This window comes from Numenius arquata, chromosome 10 (genome assembly GCF_964106895.1).
Source record: "Numenius arquata chromosome 10, bNumArq3.hap1.1, whole genome shotgun sequence".
NCBI classification, from domain to species: domain Eukaryota; kingdom Metazoa; phylum Chordata; class Aves; order Charadriiformes; family Scolopacidae; genus Numenius; species Numenius arquata.
In genome coordinates this window covers 51947804-51964301 of record NC_133585.1, presented here as the reverse complement: position 1 = coordinate 51964301, position 16498 = coordinate 51947804, and the positions used below count along the sequence as shown (strand labels likewise).

The window sequence follows — 16498 nt, the reverse complement described above, 5'->3', positions numbered from 1 at the left end:
GAGTCATGTTCCAATTCTCCCTGCAAGAGGCAGAGCCTGTGCTTCCTCTGGGTTCGTTCTTTCCCCAACTGACCCCACGCATGGAAGAACTGACGTTCAGCAGTTGCAGACTCTTGCAAAACACCTTTTTTAGGGCAAAAATACATCCCGTTGGAGAGAAGTAACAGGGATTCCTGTGCTGGCTCCCTGCAAAAATGTGTTTCACTGTAAACTGCCATTGCATTACCATATTTTAATAATGTAACCATTTAAGGGTAACAGCGTGGAAAGAGCTCGGTCATCGATTTTTTTAAGTCTCACTTTGTACCTCAACTGGGTTTTAAACCTGGGCAGCTCAAATCCTGCTGAAATTACATCTTTGGAAGCCGTGCGAGCGCTGCTGAGGGGCTGGGTTTTAAACGTGGCTTTGGGAACAGGGTTCTCCAGTCTCTCTAGATCCTGGTAGCCTGGAAACAAAAAAAGTTTAAATTATCAGCCCTGTCGCTGCTAAACTAACTGTGAAAATCATGTGTTTAAAGATTTAAGCACAGATTACCAGCTCTATAGATTTTAATTACAGACACCCTAGAAAAGGCAGTTTATTTTTGATCTTTAGTTTATATGGGTTACTCACACAAGTATGACTTAAAAAAAAAAATCAAAATACTTCCATTTAATTCTTCTCCAGTTCAGTTAGAGGCGGTTGCCTTGATCATTTGGAAACATTAAAGTTGATCGCTTCTCTGTGATTATCATTGGCTTAAAAAAAATATAATCTATAGTCGGTATCTACATATTTAAATAACCATTCCATAGAACCCTCCAGAATGAAACGCAGCAGATCGTTTTGTGACGATCTTTCCGTAGTTTGGAGAGATTCTTGGCCGAATTCCGAGCCCGGCCTTCCATCTTAATTCCTGTAACACTGGAAATCAGTTGTATTGGCAAAAAAATACGTAGCCTTGGCCCACTGCCTGCGGAGGCCTTTGTCAGGAAATAAGCCTGGTTACTCTGATGGTTTAGTTAGTACAAAATCCTGAGGTTTTTTGCATCTGGAAAAAAATTTGGGCTTTTGTAGCTTTGAAGATTGTATCTGCTGCCAGAAGCCAGAATCTAAAAAAAAAACCCATACCTTGAATAAGCCATTTTCTTTCCGGTTGTGTACAGTACTGCCTGGAAGTAAAAAATAGCCTGGGAAAAGCCCGTGTTGGCACAGAGGAACCTTTTACAGCTCCAGAAATACTTGTCCGGGCTCGAGAGCGGCTCTGGAGCTGCATCCGAGTCCAGCCCAGGTGTCCCCGGTCCCTGTCCCCAGCACATCCAGCCTCGCTCGATCCCAGAGGAGAGCATCTGCCGGGTACGCGCTGGCCAACCGCCAGCTCCTCTCTTTTCAGAAGAGATGGCCTGGCTTTAAGAACGCACCTGCTCTCATCTGACACCAGACACAAAGATTTTTTTGAGGCCTAAGTCTGTTGGTGCGTTTGGAAATATCCCTTGAGAAGTGCTTCAGGAACGTCAGTGATGAGAGCCACCTGTGTGCATCCCGGGGGTAGAACTCCATGAGGAACAGATGGATTTCTCTCTCTCGAGGCGTATTCGTACTGCGAGAGGTTGTGTTTCTCACCCCCAGCTCCCAGTCAGTCCCGCGTGAGTCTGCTTTAGGCCTCTGCCTGTTGACGTGTCCTATGGTTTGAGGAACCCACAGCAATTTATCGTCGTTCAGACAATTATTCTCTCACCCGATGACCCCTCCCCACCTGGGAAGGGGAATCGGGGAAAACAAGGAAACGCGAGGGTTGAAACAGAAATATATTTAACAGGATAAGACTAAATAATTAACACTAATAATACTAAAGAACACATATTGATCCTGATACGTATATAAAATACACAGGGATCATACCAAGTCCATTCCATCAGCAGGACACTGTGTGCTCCCAGCGGGGACAGCCAATGTGGGACACTGGGAGCGCTGCGGCTTTGGGAGGAAGTGAAGGGCTCAGGGCTCCGGCACCGGGGCAAGGAGTTCTCAGGATGGCAGCCATCAAGGGGGAGAGAGAGAGAACGAGAACTCCTCAGCAAACTTTATAATTTATATTGAATGTGCCATTCATGGTATGAAATGACCCTGTTGGCAGCTTGGGTCAAGTGCCCGGGTTCTCGCTCCTCCTCATCCCTGCACCTGGGGAGGTCAAAAACACTGAGACCTTGAATCCCACACCCCAGTAAATATTGTCACAAGTTCAGAGACCAGAGTCTTCTAAAAGTGCAGGTTTCCCCAGCACTAGAAGATATATTAGTCCTGTGTCACTCAGCCCTGGACAACACGTTAGCGGGATGATTCTTTTTGTCTGCCCTTTTCTGAAGAGGTGACATAAATGTCCTGCAGATATTAATTGTCTGATGCTTCTGTTTTCTCTGAAGGTTACGACCACCACCACGCGCTGGTGCATCTAACCATCAGTCCGCACTGATGGACCTGGAACTGATGCTATAGTTAAGAAGAAAGTACTGCTGAGCTGCGGGGCATAGTTTTGAGAAGCAGGAGGTGTTTCTGGTTTAGGAATAGAATTTTAGAGTAGACTCTTATTCTAGTTGAAAAAAAAATAATAAAATAACATACTAAGAATGGCGTAGCTGTGTATCAACAGTGAGGTTTCCTGCCTGGTTGTATCAATACAGATGTATTTCTATATGAAGACGCTTTATATCTCTCTTTGTTATGTGTGTTTTGACAGCTGAACCGCAGTGACAGCGACAGCTCCACATTAGCCAAAAAGTCTCTCTTTGTGAGAAACGCCACAGAACGGCGGAGCCTACGAGTTAAACGGGTACGTGCTGCGTTACCTGGCCCTGGTTTCAGACAAAGCAGGGTTTATGTCACGTATTCCAGCAGAAGCCGTGCGAGTACCACGTGGAGTCCCGGGGTTTCAGGTTGAAATCTCAGCACGGGGGTCTCGGTCCTGTATCTTCCCCACCACCAAAGCTGCCGCTGTCCTAGTTGTGGCTGAAACCATAGCAGGACACTGGTGCCCAGCAGCGGGGGCGTCTGCTGCTGAACGTTAGCTTTTTAAAGCCCTCAAATATTACACAGTGCCCCAAGGTGACTCGCGCTGCACAAAAATCAGTGACAGTAACATACATCTTGAGCAAATTTCAAGGATTTAGATGTCCTTTTAAAGTGGGTTTACTCTTCTCCAAGAATGTTTTAGCAAAATGATGGAAGGACGAGGGTGAGACTGTGTTTCTCTTGAATGGAGTTCACTCTTACGTAAGTTGAGAGAGGGATGTTTTCATCCTGACTGTAACTAAAAGCAAGTTGTTATCAGGAAGCGGGATTACATTTGGCATAAGAAAGAAATACTGAATAGTCTGGGGTGGTTTCTCTTCCCTGATTTATTCAGGTAAAAAGTCACTGGAAGAGGACAGTAAATAAATGTGAAATACACTAAAGAAATACCTGCTTACGGAGTTCAAAACATTAAGTGTTTGCTTAAGCCTTGAAAAAGCAAATGTTGATAAAAACAAATAATGTAGCTGACATCTATGGGGAAATCTGTGTGGTTTTGGTCTCCTGGCATTGTGTTGTCCTGGGGATCAGAATGGGGGGCTTTGGTTTTAACCTGCAAATATTGGACACCTGCTTGGAGAAGCTTTTGCACTTATTGTTAGCCTAGTGAGTGAAGAAAAATTCCAGAAAAGGTGAATTTTTTGGTCTTGGATCTCATCACAGTGGCCTTCTGCTAAAGAAAAACAAACATTATTTGAGCTTTTCTGACTGTGTTATGTCAAACCCTACAGCAGCCTCTCCAGGTGATAATTTTTTCTTGTTCTTTCTCCCAACGGCCGCAGCCTGTTTGCCAGCCCATCATGCGCAGGGCTACGCAAGAGCGCCCCGTCCGCACCTCCCTGGACTTGGAGCTGGACCTCCAGGTGTCACGCACCAGGCAGAGCCGCCTCAACGACGAGCTGCGGGCCTTGCGGGACCTCAAACAAAAGCTGGAGGAAATGAAAGGCAGGGGAGAGACAGACCTGCCCCTGTGCGTGCTGGAGGACGAGCGGTTCCAGAAACTCCTGAAACAAGCTGAAAAACAGGTACGAGCAGCAGACGGGTATTATGGGAATGAATACGTGTATGCCCCTACCTTTTCTATAAATCTGCGAACTTGTGTATCATCAGCAAGTTTGCAGATGACACCAAGCTAAGCAGGAGTGTTGATTCCCAGGAGGATAGGGAAGCTCTGCAGAGAGACTTAGATAGATTGGATCATTGGGCCAAAATCAATGGTATGAGTTTCCACAAGGGCAAGTGCCAGGTTCTGCACTTGGGCCACAATAACCCCGTGCATTGCTACAGGCTTGGGGAAGTGTGGCTGGAAAGCTGCCTGGAAGAAAGAGACCTGGGGGTTCTAATTGCCAAGCGGCTGAATATGAGCCGGCAGTGTGCCCAGGTGGCCAAGAAAGCCAACGGCATCCTGGCTTGTATTAGAAATAGCGTGACCAGCAGAAGTAGGGAGGTGATTGTGCCCCTGTGCTCAGCGCTGGTGAGGCCACACCTCGAGTATTGTGTCCAGTTTTGGGCACCTCAATCCAAGAGAGATATCAAGGTGCTGGAGCAAGTGCAGAGGAGGGCAACGAAGCTGGTGAAGGGCCTGGAGAACAAATCCTATGAAGAGCGGTTGAAGGAGCTGGGACTGTTTAGTATGAGGAAGAGGAGGCTGAGGGGAGACCTCATCACTCTCTACAACTACTTGAAAGGACACTGTAGAGAGGTTGGTGCTGGTCTCTTCTCACAGGTAATTAATGACAGAACGAGAGGGAACGGCTTCAAGCTCCAACAGGGTAGGTTTAGACTGAACATTAGGAAAGAATTTTTCACAGAACGAGTGGTCGGGCATTGGAACAGGCTGCCCAGGGAGGGGGTTGAGTCACCATCCCTGGATGTGTTTAAGAGACGTTTAGATGTGGTGTTGGAGGATATGGTATAGGGGAGAACTTTGTAGAGTAGGGTAGATGGTTGGACTTGATGATCCCAAGGGTCTCTTCCAACCTGGACGATTCTATGATAAATCATTAAAGAATTCAGCCTGTCATGTTAAAGATTTTTCCAGACGCACACATTTGACTAATTATACCTCTGAAATACTTAGTGTAAACAATCTCTCTTTATTAGTCGATACTACAGCATTTAAACTTAGAATTTAAACTTTCCTGTGAGGGTGGTGAGAGCCTGGCCCAGGTTGCCCAGAGAAGCTGTGGCTGCCCCATCCCTGGAGGTGTCCAAGACCAGGCTGGATGGGGCTTTGAGCAACCTGGTCTGGTGGGAGGTGTCCCTGCCCAGGGCAGGGGGGTTGGAACTGGATGGTCTTTAAGGTCCCTTCCAACCCAAACCATTCTGTGATTCTATGAATTTGAGGTAGTATTTTTCTAGTGCCCTCTACATACTTATGTAATTCAGAGCAGAATCTCTATTGTTCGGAGTAATACTTGTGCCTGAAGTAGTAAAATAGTACAGACATCTACTTATAAATTAATTTAAAATTCTCACCTCCCAGCTGTACTTCTACAGCCCTGCTTATCCTTTTTGTCCTTCAGCATCAGTTAATTTGCAGCCTTCTCAGAACTTGCAGCCAGAAGATCTTGGTGCCAGGTAGAAAGAGGCAGTGACCATTCCCTCCAGTGGCAGGGGCGTGTGGGAAAGGCAGCGCTTCCGCTGTGGCTTGTTTCCTTATGCAGGACTTTCTAGTTTTGGCAGGAGAGATGCAAATGCTCTATGTGAGGATCTCTCAAACAATACAAGTCTATATGCGCTGTCTCTAAACTGCCATAAGGGATGCCCTTGTGTGGATAAAAGACAAGAAACGGGATAGAAGGAGCGAGAGCCAACAGTGACAAGTTGGAACGTGGAAAATTCCAGCAAGAATCTCACGTAGAGTTGGGGAAAAGCTAAAATGAGAAAATTTTGAAGTTCTCTATGGTTAGTGTTCTGATGATAAATATTAACTATAGGGGAGCTGCTAAAACATATGGCCAGTGACATATGTAAGATTAATATGCTAGCAGTTGCAGATTACAAATTTATCTTCACTAACTAATAAGGAAAACAACATTTATAGGTTAATTTCATTTTAAAATAGTAGCTATTTGGGAGTTGGGGACTGAAGGAGTTCACAGCAGCAGAAGCTGAGTGGATTTTGAGGGAGTTTCTGAAAGGCGGGTGTTCTTTCATGTAAAACACTTTCATGTAGGACTCTGGAGTGCCTTTCACCAGACGGAGGGTACCACTATCCTGCTGCGAACAGATTTCTATAAATACCCAGTATGAAACTGGTAGTTGTGGACTAACCTTCTGGAATTAGTGGGTTTTGTTGTTTGGGACTTTACTGGGTTGAATTTGGAACTGGAGATGTGAACTCCGAAGGTACAATCTAATTTTGAAGATCACTGTTGCCAGATTTCACTGAATTTCACTGAATTTTTTAGAGTTGGAAGGGACCATAAAGATCATCCAGTCCAACTCCCCTGCCGAAGCAGGATTGCCCAGAGCATGTCAGAGCATGTTACTCAGGACTGCATCCAGGCGGGTCTTGAAAATCTCCCAAGAAGGCGACTCCACACCCTCCCTGGGCAGCCTGTTCCAGGGCTCTGGCACCCTCACCAGAAAGAAGTTTCTTCTCATATTTGAGTGGAACCTCCCATGTTCCAGCTTGTGCCCGTTGCCCCTCGTCCTCTCACTGGCAACCACTGAAAAGAGTCTGGCTCCCTCCTCCTTCAACCCACCCTTCAGATACTTATAAGCATTGATAAGGTCTCCCCTCAGCCTTCTCTTCTCCAGGCTAAAGAGTCCCAGCTCTCTCAGCCTTTCTTCATAAGGGAGATGCTCCAATCCTTGAATCATCCTCGTTGCCCTTCGCTGGACTCTTTCCAGTAGTTCCCTATCCCTCTTGAATTGGGGAGCCCAGAACTGGATGCAATACTCCAGTTGTGGCCTCACCAGTGCAGAGTAGAGGGGGAGAATGACTTCCCTCGACCTACTGGCCACACTCTTCCCTATGCAGCCCAGGATTCCGTTGGCCATTCCATTGGGTTGGGGCGCATGTTTTAATTTGAGGTAAGAGAACAGCATTGTGAAGTTTGAGTGCCTGAAGTTAAGCATCAAAAATTGGTAAAGACATATGTAACGGAGTCAGCAATTACCGAGGTGGGGAAATACTGTCACTTACTGGTGGGGGTGGAGCTGCTCAACGGCGTTCACCTCAAGGTAAGATCCTTGATCTCTCGTTCCCGCTGGTGTTCTCTTTACTGGCCTTTGCTTTTACGCCTCTACAAGGCAAAGGGAAGAAGTGAGTCTCATGCAAAACAGGTGTCGTGTCGTGAGTAAAAGCACCAAAGTTCCCGAGTGCTGACGTTGCGAACGAGGTCAACAACACGCAAAAGTGTATTTCGAGAGCACGCCTGCTCTGTTTTTCTTGACTGTCATCTTAGAGTAGGTACAGGCAGCTTTCCCGAGAGCTTTCATTAGGAAATGAAAGTATTTTACGTGGGAAGAGAATCACTGTTTCTCAGTTCTAAAAAGGTATTTGGATTAGACAACGTTTGTTCATCCAAATTTAGGTGTTGTCTAACTATAGCCCTAAGAAATACCTCAACAAAATTTTTAACACCTAGTAGCCACCTGTGATGGCATGGGATTAGCTCTATTTAATTTTTTTAAGGAAAATGTCCGTTATTTTATTTTATGTCTGTGGCTTAGGCTTGTGACCCTTTGTATAGAGATTTTCATAGAATCATTTGGGTTGCAAAAGACCTTTAGAGTTGGAAAAGACCTTTAAGAGTCCCACCGTAAACCTAACACTGCCGGGTGTTTTGCTTGACACAGAAGAACGTGTCACTTCTTTGAAATGAGTCATTGTTTATTATTAGCAAAATATAACTATTTTTTCCCCGTTTGCAGGCTGAACAGTCGAAAGAAGAACAGAAACAAGGTTTAAGCGCCGAGAAGCTGATGAGGAAAGCTTCGAAGGACGTGTGCCGGTTACGGGAGCAGAGCCAGAAAGTGCCGCTGCAGGTGCAGTCGTTCAGGTACGGCCTCTTCTGCTTTTCAGGCTCTTCTTAGTGTAGCGAAGCAAACGTGAATCATTTCTAGATACAGTCAGACACGCCCTGTACAAACACTGCAAACCACAGCTGTAAGCGATGCGGGATCAAAGCCAGAGAGAAAGGAAGAGGGGGTTCTTCAGCAAAGCGGCGTCACAGCTGAGCCGTTCGTCTTCGGGGTGAAATTCAGAGCATCTTCAAACAGCTTTCACCTTCCACGCGAGGCTTGGGAAGGAGCTTTGGTGGCTACTGGTCCCTGAAACGTCCTGCACAGATTTACAGGAACACGTAACATCGTTCACCGGCCAGAAGGGCAGCGTTAAGACTCTGCTCTCCTTTATCTTCTACTCACCGCACAATTAGTCGAGGAATCCAGTTTACATAATTAATCTGGCTCTGAGATACTGTTCCTGATGGGAACTCGGGCTTTGCCAGTGGGAAACGTGGGGACACGTAGCTCCCTCCCAAGGCTGCCTTGGACTCGTCACAGTGCTCTGGCCTCAAAGACTAATCACACAAAAGGCATTTCTGAAGCTCTCCAGAAGGATGACTCTTCTGAGCTTTAATTTTTAAGCCCCCAGTACTTATCACCTGCCTCCTCCTCGGCTGCGGGCAGACAAGCTGCTGCAGACTGGTTACGCTTCAGTAACCTCTCACTGCAGAGGAGACAGAAACGGGAACAGCAGAGGGGAAGCAATGAGAGAATGGGCTGACAATTCTGCTTCTCTTAGTCTTGCCCAGACACAATTATTTAATTTTTTTCCCCTCTCCCTTTTCCCAGGACAAAATAAAATGTTTTATTTTGCCTTTTCGTTCCCCCAGCTGAAATAGCATCACAGGAAATTCAGTGACTGGATCAATATTTCACTCTCATCATTGGAGTTATTAATGAAATATTGATTTTTATTTTCTTTTTTCAAAATTGAAGCTGCTTTTTACATAAATCTGCCTAAGAAGGGAATTAACGTCCGAACGCTCTGGCAACCACATTTGGTGTAAATAAATTCACTGAGTATTTTCCACGTTATATTTTCCAAACCTCTGTTTTAAAGGACTGTGTGTAACATTAGCAGCGGTGCAGCAGATGAGGTGGGAGTCGTGCCATAAATAGGAAAATACTAAGTTGTTTTCTTTTCTGATTTCAGGGAGAAGATGGCCTATTTCACACGAGCGAAGATCACCATTCCAGCCCTCCCCGCCGACGATGTATAATTCTGCATTCTCGTTCAAGTGTTTTTCCGCTTGCTCATCTCTTTGCAGATGAACTTTGTCGGTCCGGTGACCCGCCTTCAAAGAGCTTCTACGTTACATTCGCTATCCCTGTGTTTATTTGTAAAATATAGTGAATTGAAGGCAAAAAAAAAAAAAAAACAAAACCCCAACAACCGGAAAAACCAAAGTAGATGAATTTTGGGATCCTGATTTTTGTACATTTTGTATGTATTGCGTGTGGTTTTTATTTTGTAAAGATGGAACAAAGGAACCAAGGCAGTACTGAGCACGTGTCCTGTTGAACCGCACTGTGCTGAGAAACAATTACGTTCAACAGAAGCTTGTTTATCTTCTCCCTGTTTTCCTGTGAGCAGACTGTGAAGGTGGCTCTTTGGCCACGCAATATTTTTCTACAAGAGTGGGACTTTTCTAGTTTAAAGTTAACCACAAGCGGAAGCTCCTTTCCAAAATATCCAGGCTGCCTCAAGCCAGCTGCTAATTAGATTCAGCACCCACGTTTGAATTTTGTTTCTGAAAACAAATTTCTTCTGGTTTTGTTTTTGGTGGCGTTTGGTTGTTTTTTTTTTTTTAAATACTTTGTAGGAAGAGAGTTGGGAGTTTAGATTTGTTGAATGTACAGTACTTTAACCTGCACTAAAAGGTTTCTTGCGTCTGCAGGAGGGTGAGAAAGGCAAGGCAGGCAAGTAACCCTAAAAAAAAAAAAAAAAACTTACTATGAGACTACCAAAAGGGGCAGCTGCTTTCTGAACTGGAAGCTGAATCAAATTCGTAATATCAGCATTGACATCAGCATAGTTATAGCCACTGTACGCTTAAAAAGGAGAGTTTCTCTGCGTTAAGCTTTTGTCCTAGAGGCTGTTTTACTGCCAGCTAGGAATGGGTAAAAGTATTCCTTAGGATTCCGAATATGAAGAAGTTTTCATTGAAGCGTTTGCACCAGGAGAAACATCTATCCCGTACCAACTCAAATACCGGCAGCCTTGTTGGTAAGGTAAACGCTGTCTGGAAGGGAAAAGTTCATGACTAGAAATATTTATATATCTGAGTCCAATAAATAGCATTTTTAAAAATACACCCCATTGACCCCGTGTGGAGTTGAGGGTGCAGAGGTTTAATAGATAGACGTGAACAGGATGGTTCTGTCTGACGTGCGGGATCCTGCTGGGAGGAAGCAGCACCTTGGATCCCTTCTGGAAGAAGCCCGGAACAGCAGCTGTCGGGGTTTCCGGCGTTGGGTGCTGTGTGAGGAGGTGGACACTGCAGCCGACAGAATTACTCCATTTTCTACTTCAGATGCTGCACTCGGGTGTATTTAATTCACCAATTTAACATTTTCTTCCCCAAACAAGCCATGTACGCACGGACTTCATCTTTCAAAAAAAAAAAAAAAAAAAGGCTATAATTCCTTGGTGAGAAGACGGAAGCAAATCCAACCACAGTGTGGTGGCAGCTGTCTCCAGTTCAGAGGGACAATTGTGTGCCGAGAGGGCTGTGTCACACCCCAGGGGTTTCTGAAGCACAAATACATCGGGGTCTCCGAAACGTCCGGCCAAACGCGCTGTTTTGGTGCAAGGTGACTGAGGGAACAGCCTCCGCCAACGCCCCCTTCGGTTGGTGTTTCTTGGGTTTGAGATCACGTTGGTGTTTGAAAGGTCAATTTAAAAAAAATTAAATAAAAAAAAAAAAAAGAGAAACAAATCTGGAATTATTTAACGTAGAGGTGAAATGAAGGTTGACAGTTTCAACTTCTCAATTTGATTATCTAAGTTGTTTGTAGAATGATGTTTAGAGGTGTACTTTATGATTTTTTTTTTTTCTTTTATTTATTTACAGTCTTATTTATGTTCTGTCTAATATAGTTCAGTTCTGGCCATAAAATATTTGACGTTAAGGATGCTATTGTGAAAAATGTTTCCAGCCGGCTTAAGTTCTTGCCAGATGAGCTGTTTCTCCTCACGTGTTGAAATAATTGTCCAAACAAGTATTATCGTTGGATTTGTAAGCATGAGGTGAGGTCAAAATTAAAAGTATTGCTGCAAATCTCATTTAAAAACGAGAGACTTCCCCAATTTGGAAAATGAGGAGCATGAATATGTTGAAGTTAAACGTATTTATAGGCAGCTTTTAACAACTATATATTTGGAGTTTTGGGGTGGTTTTTTTTTTACTAATTCAGATTATTCACACTTGAAACCCTCAATAGAATAAGCTAAAATAATACGTACAAATAACCTCCCCCCCATCAGTTTAAAATGATAAATATTACTCTTGAAGTGGAATTTACTCTGCACAGCAGGGGATAACGAATGTAATTAGTTCTATTGCCAGGTACCAATGTCACTGCAGCTCCGTGTATCAAAATCTAAATATTACTGGTACAAGAATATTTAGCCAAATGAGCAAAGTTTAGCAGAAATTGTAATACAACACAAAGCAAATAATTTTAAGATTTTTTTTTTTTTTTTTTTTACTATTGCTATGTTTATACTGTATTAAATATCAAATGCTCAGGACTGAACTAAATATTTAATCAGGTTATATTCTGAATGTGTTTCTGTTATAATTTTGTCTGTAAGAGTATGCAAATACATCCCATAGATTAACTTGTCTCTGCACTTTCCATGTGTTTCAGTGATTGGAAAATACATATTTTTGTTTTTTTAACAAAGCTCTTTTCCAGACCGGTGTTTTATTTTAATTCGTTTATTGCTGTTCTGTGTCTTTATATGCCCTTTGCAGAAACAGATGGCTGCCACGGCTTTGTCAACGCAAAAATCCCTGCAATTTATAGAAAGTTCACATCAATCGCTGCCAAGCCTCGGGATGAGTTATAGAGGAAGGGATTTATAGATTTGGAAGTTCGTTCTTTACATTCATTAAGTAAAAACCGCAATAGCGATGAAGGTGGGAAACCCCCTGCGCTGGACAATATCCCATTATTATGCAGAAATACTGTGGGTTTTTTTCCTTAGAGATTGTGCAGGGATGTATTCAATCATATATTTACACACACGATGGAGAATCGTGTATTACATGATACGGTGTCTGAGGATATTTTGGGTAAAACGCGTAAAAAACCACTCGCGTAAATGATACAGCTCCAGGGAACTTCATTCCGAGCGGTACTGCATGAGGTGTTGGTAATGCACGTTGAAGTGGCGCTACAAACTGTCTCGGGGCTTAAACTGATACGATCTTTATAAAAAAAGACATCGTTTAGAGCAGCCCCAGGAGTTGTTCTGCCTTTTAAAAGACTGTCAGCTCCTTATGCAAGCCTAGAGATCTAAAAGAAATTATACCCTAAAAAATAAAAATTGAACTACACAATCTGCAATTGAACAGATTTTTGGAGAAATACAGTGGTGACTTAGATCTCCACAGCTCATCAATTAATGTAATTAAAATTGAAGGTAAGAAGGGATTAAAGGGACTACTTAAGAAGAAAGGATCCCTCCCCCCCGATCTTGTAAACAGAAACCTCTCTGCTGAGGAGACCTTTCTCGCTGTAAGGCAAGAGGAAGAGATCTGAAAACCTGATATCTACCCTTGTCAAAGTCTTCTCTGTCCAGATTCCAGCTGTTGGTGGGCGTCTTGCACATCTGCCATCGCGTACTTCTCTGGGAACTGATGGTCAGATGAGGAGCAGATGGTGGAGAGGAGCAGAGATCCTCCGAGAATTATAAAAACTCCACCAAACCAGCCACTGAACAGCGCATCCCCTAATTCCCATCGGGGCACAATCTCTGGGATGTCTTCATCCCAGAACTCCTGGATGATCGTGTGGGCCACCCAAGAGACGGGGACTAAGGCCAGAACCGCAGACATCCACAGGAGTATAACTCCGAGCAGCAAGAGCTGTTTCTTCAGCTTCTGCTCTGGTTCCTCCACCTTTAGACAGTCCAAACCAAGGCTAGCGATGACAAGGCTCACAAATCCTAGTCCGTTTGATGTGGATACTAAAATCCTGGAAATCCTGAATTCTAGAGGCAAATCTAGGAAAGAATCAAAATCTTTACACTGTGTTCCTCCTACGTCTTGGACTATACAGGTTTGCCAGAGTCCCATGGTCCACAGCTCCAGCACGTTTAAGTCTAAATTGAGGTTTTTCCAGTCTGGTAAATAGTTACAGGTACCGGTTAAAACCCATCCCAGTAGAGACAACAGGAATCCAACCAGCTGTAGCCTGTGGCGGTGCACCAGGTTCATTTCTAGCTGTCACAGAAGCCCTAAACCGCTCGCTTTTGCGCCGCGCAATTCTGTGTCACACTCAACATGAGCAAAAAGTTAAAACAATGCTTTATAAAGCAGGAAATACTCCTCCCCCTCCTGCTTTTGGAGCCCGGATCCATGTGCGGTATTTGGGGAATACAGTTAAACCAGGAGCTGAAGGGTGTGGCCACCGCTGGGCTTGGTATTTTTAATAAAAAAAAAACCAACAAACACATCTATTTTGCTTTCCATCCCTTCGCTGAAGGGCTACAGCAGTTCCCCTAGTTTGGGCATCTCGGAGTTTGTTTGAAAATTAAAGTTGTAATGCCACAGCGGTACGTTTCTCTTACCAGTGGTACTTTTCTTCATTTACCTGATAGCAAATAAAGCTCTTTTTTGCATTGCGGCCACTTAAATATTTGCTCAAAGCCAAAGGCGAGAGCCACACGGAGCTCCGGAGCCTTTCCTAGGATGCACAATGCCTTAGGACCTGTATAGAAGATAGCGAAACTATTTTTAAAGCAGAGTTTCACAGCCTATTTTTTTTTTCCTTTATGTGCCTAAAAAGTTAGGCAGGTGCCAGAAACCCTTGGAATAACTTGTCCAGGCAGCTTGAAGCGCGAGACCGGGAAAGACACAGCTCCTCGGATATGAAGCTCCCGCCCCTTAACGCCCCCTGCACAAAGAGCCACCCGCAAAGCGTTTCGGAAACCTAGGGGTTTCTCAGCACCACCATTTCCAAGTACACAGAAAAACAAATTTGCCGCCGAGGCATGTATTTAGACTGTTTGGGACGTGAAAACGCTGCGGTTTATACCTCAGTGGAAAATTGCACCAGGGAGTCAAGCTTTGAGGCTCGTTTAATCAGTTACATACGAAAAGGAAGCACATTTTGGTTGAAAGCCAAGCTGGAGGGGAACATGCACGTTCATTGGCAGGGTTTTACAGTGCAGTTGAGAAAGCACAAGCACCTTTTTTTTTTTTTTTTTTTTTCCTTTTCTTTTTCCCTTGCACAGTCTATGAAAACTTCAGCGGTCTGCTGTGAAACAAAGTTTTAATTAAAACAGTTCCGCGGGTGGGAAAACACACCACCTTCCGACACCAGTTGGGGGAAGAAAACGGACGTTAAGTTTAGGAAATGGGCTGGGTAACAAAGAGTCCTTTGAATTCCTACTGGAACAAGCTTCTGGCTCGCGCTGGAGTTTGAAAGAGATAGGGGCAAGTCTTTCTGTACCACTTAAACCCTTCCATGTTTTTAAGGCCTAGTCTCAGTTTCCAAGTGTTGACACCGATCTTGCTGTTCTGCCACCGCGTAACGGCCCGAGGACGGATGGACTTCGGGCGAACAGATCGTGCAATTAAGGAGGGATCCTCCCAGTATAAGGCAAAACCCAGCAAACCAGCCAACGAATAGCGCTTCCCCAAAATCCCACCTGGGAACAATATCTGGTATGTTCTCATCCCAAAATTCCTGGACTGTGGAATGGGCAACCCAAGAAACCGGGACAATAGCTGTAATCCCCGATAGCCAGAAAAGCGTTCCTCCAAACAGCAACAGCCGTCTCTTTTGTTCCTGTTGCCTTTCACCGATTTTCGAACAGTCCAACCCAAAGCCCGAGAGCAAGAGGCCCAAAAGCCCCGATCCGTTGGAAAAAACCATCAAAATCCTAGAAATCCTGAGCTCTGGAGGCAAAGCCAGGAAAGAATCGAAGTCCTTGCACTGCATTCCCCCTTCTTCCTGGACAACACAAGCTTGCCAGAGTCCCATGGTCCAGATCTCCAGTTCGTTCAGTTCCAAGTTCAGGTTTTTCCACTGGGGTAAGTAGGTGGTGAGACAGGACAGGACCCATCCCAGCAGAGAGAAGAGGAGGCCACTCAACTGCATCGTTGGCCGATAGACCAAGGCCATTCTAAGAGCGGAGCCCTAAAAGCTTGAGGAGGAAGGGTCTCCCCCCGGCAGGTCTCGACCAACCGCTACCTTGAACGATGGTGGAAGCTGTGATGATTTTAGTTCTCTGCTGCCCCAAATATAAGCCCTCGCCCTTAACCCTTTGTAAGCTCTGAAACACTTTTTTGTTCTTGGCGAATATAAAGTTTCACATAAAGGACGAAGGACTTCGCTAAACCATGAGTTAGGCTTTCCGATAAGGATTTGATCTGTTACCTTCCAATTTGCTTGGTAAAATTATATCCCAATGCCTGATGATTACAAGCCTGAGGATGAACAAAGAGGGCTCTATGACCCCTCACCCTAAAACACAACAGAAATCTTTGTGCTTCAATACGGATTAATTAGATTTTAAGTGGTGATAAAAAGTCAGCTCTGTGTGCAACAGGACTTCATTGTAATAGCTAAATTTGAGATTTCAGGGATGTAAATCAAGGCCTTGTAAAGAAAGGTAGACTGTTTGCCTATAATCTTTATTCTTAGACTTCCTCAACATACATAATGGCTTATCTTCCACTGCCCTGTTTTATGTCCCCAGCGCTGTAAAAGACGCTTTGTAAAAGATCCTTACGTTTCACATTTTCTACATTCATTTCCTCTAAAATGGGCTTTGTTTTGACCGACTCTTAAGGGGAAAAGGAGACGGGTATGGTGCAAGTACCGTAGAAAATGAAATCCTAGACATGCCTCCACCATAATGAACCCGGGCAGATCATCAGCCGCCGTAAACTTTACCTGCCCCAGGCCTTCAGCAACACCACGGTAGCATCTTACACCAGCTCAGAGTGTCCCCTTTCCATGAGCCCACCTCCCAGATGGCACAGGGCGCATAGGCTTCGTGTACAACATCTGACATTTGGCACTCAGTGCTCCCAGGAATGCCTACTGCCTTGCTGATCAAAGGAAGAGGCCATTATGCCATTACCCCATTAGGAAACCCAGCTTTTTTCCTGTTCTCATGTCACCGACACTCGTGCTCGGAGAAGGTTTGTCTGGTGCCCCCCTCCACAGACGGTGCAGCACGGAGCTGAG

General features: G+C 44.6%; 3 protein-coding genes across 3 annotated transcripts in view; 1 reads left to right on the top strand and 2 right to left on the bottom strand.

The window, feature by feature from the left end:
- The window catches only part of WWC2 (WW and C2 domain containing 2), a 97105-nt gene extending 86421 nt beyond the window's left edge, over positions 1-10684 (top strand). Inside the window, exons 20-23 of the mRNA XM_074155245.1 lie at positions 2718-2810; positions 3832-4074; positions 7934-8061; positions 9222-10684. Of these exons, the coding sequence (XP_074011346.1) occupies positions 2718-2810; positions 3832-4074; positions 7934-8061; positions 9222-9288 (531 nt within the window). The 3' untranslated portion in view covers positions 9289-10684. The remainder of the gene's footprint in view (positions 1-2717; positions 2811-3831; positions 4075-7933; positions 8062-9221) is intronic.
- Positions 10685-12858: 2174 nt separating this feature from the next.
- Positions 12859-13515, bottom strand: LOC141469664 (claudin-22-like). The gene has a single exon (XM_074155244.1). The coding sequence runs from the start codon at positions 13513-13515 to the stop codon at positions 12859-12861; it is 657 nt and encodes a 218-aa protein (XP_074011345.1).
- A 1258-nt stretch (positions 13516-14773) lies between these two features.
- Positions 14774-15427, bottom strand: LOC141469437 (claudin-22-like). Its single transcript, XM_074154958.1, has one exon. The coding sequence runs from the start codon at positions 15425-15427 to the stop codon at positions 14774-14776; it is 654 nt and encodes a 217-aa protein (XP_074011059.1).
- Between the last annotated feature and the right edge of the window lie 1071 nt (positions 15428-16498).

Bases quoted from the DNA above. Each gene is read 5' to 3' on its own strand.
- LOC141469664 (XM_074155244.1), bottom strand. From the start codon at position 13,515: ATGAACCTGGTGCACCGCCACAGGCTACAGCTGGTTGGATTCCTGTTG.
- LOC141469437 (XM_074154958.1), bottom strand. From the start codon at position 15,427: ATGGCCTTGGTCTATCGGCCAACGATGCAGTTGAGTGGCCTCCTCTTC.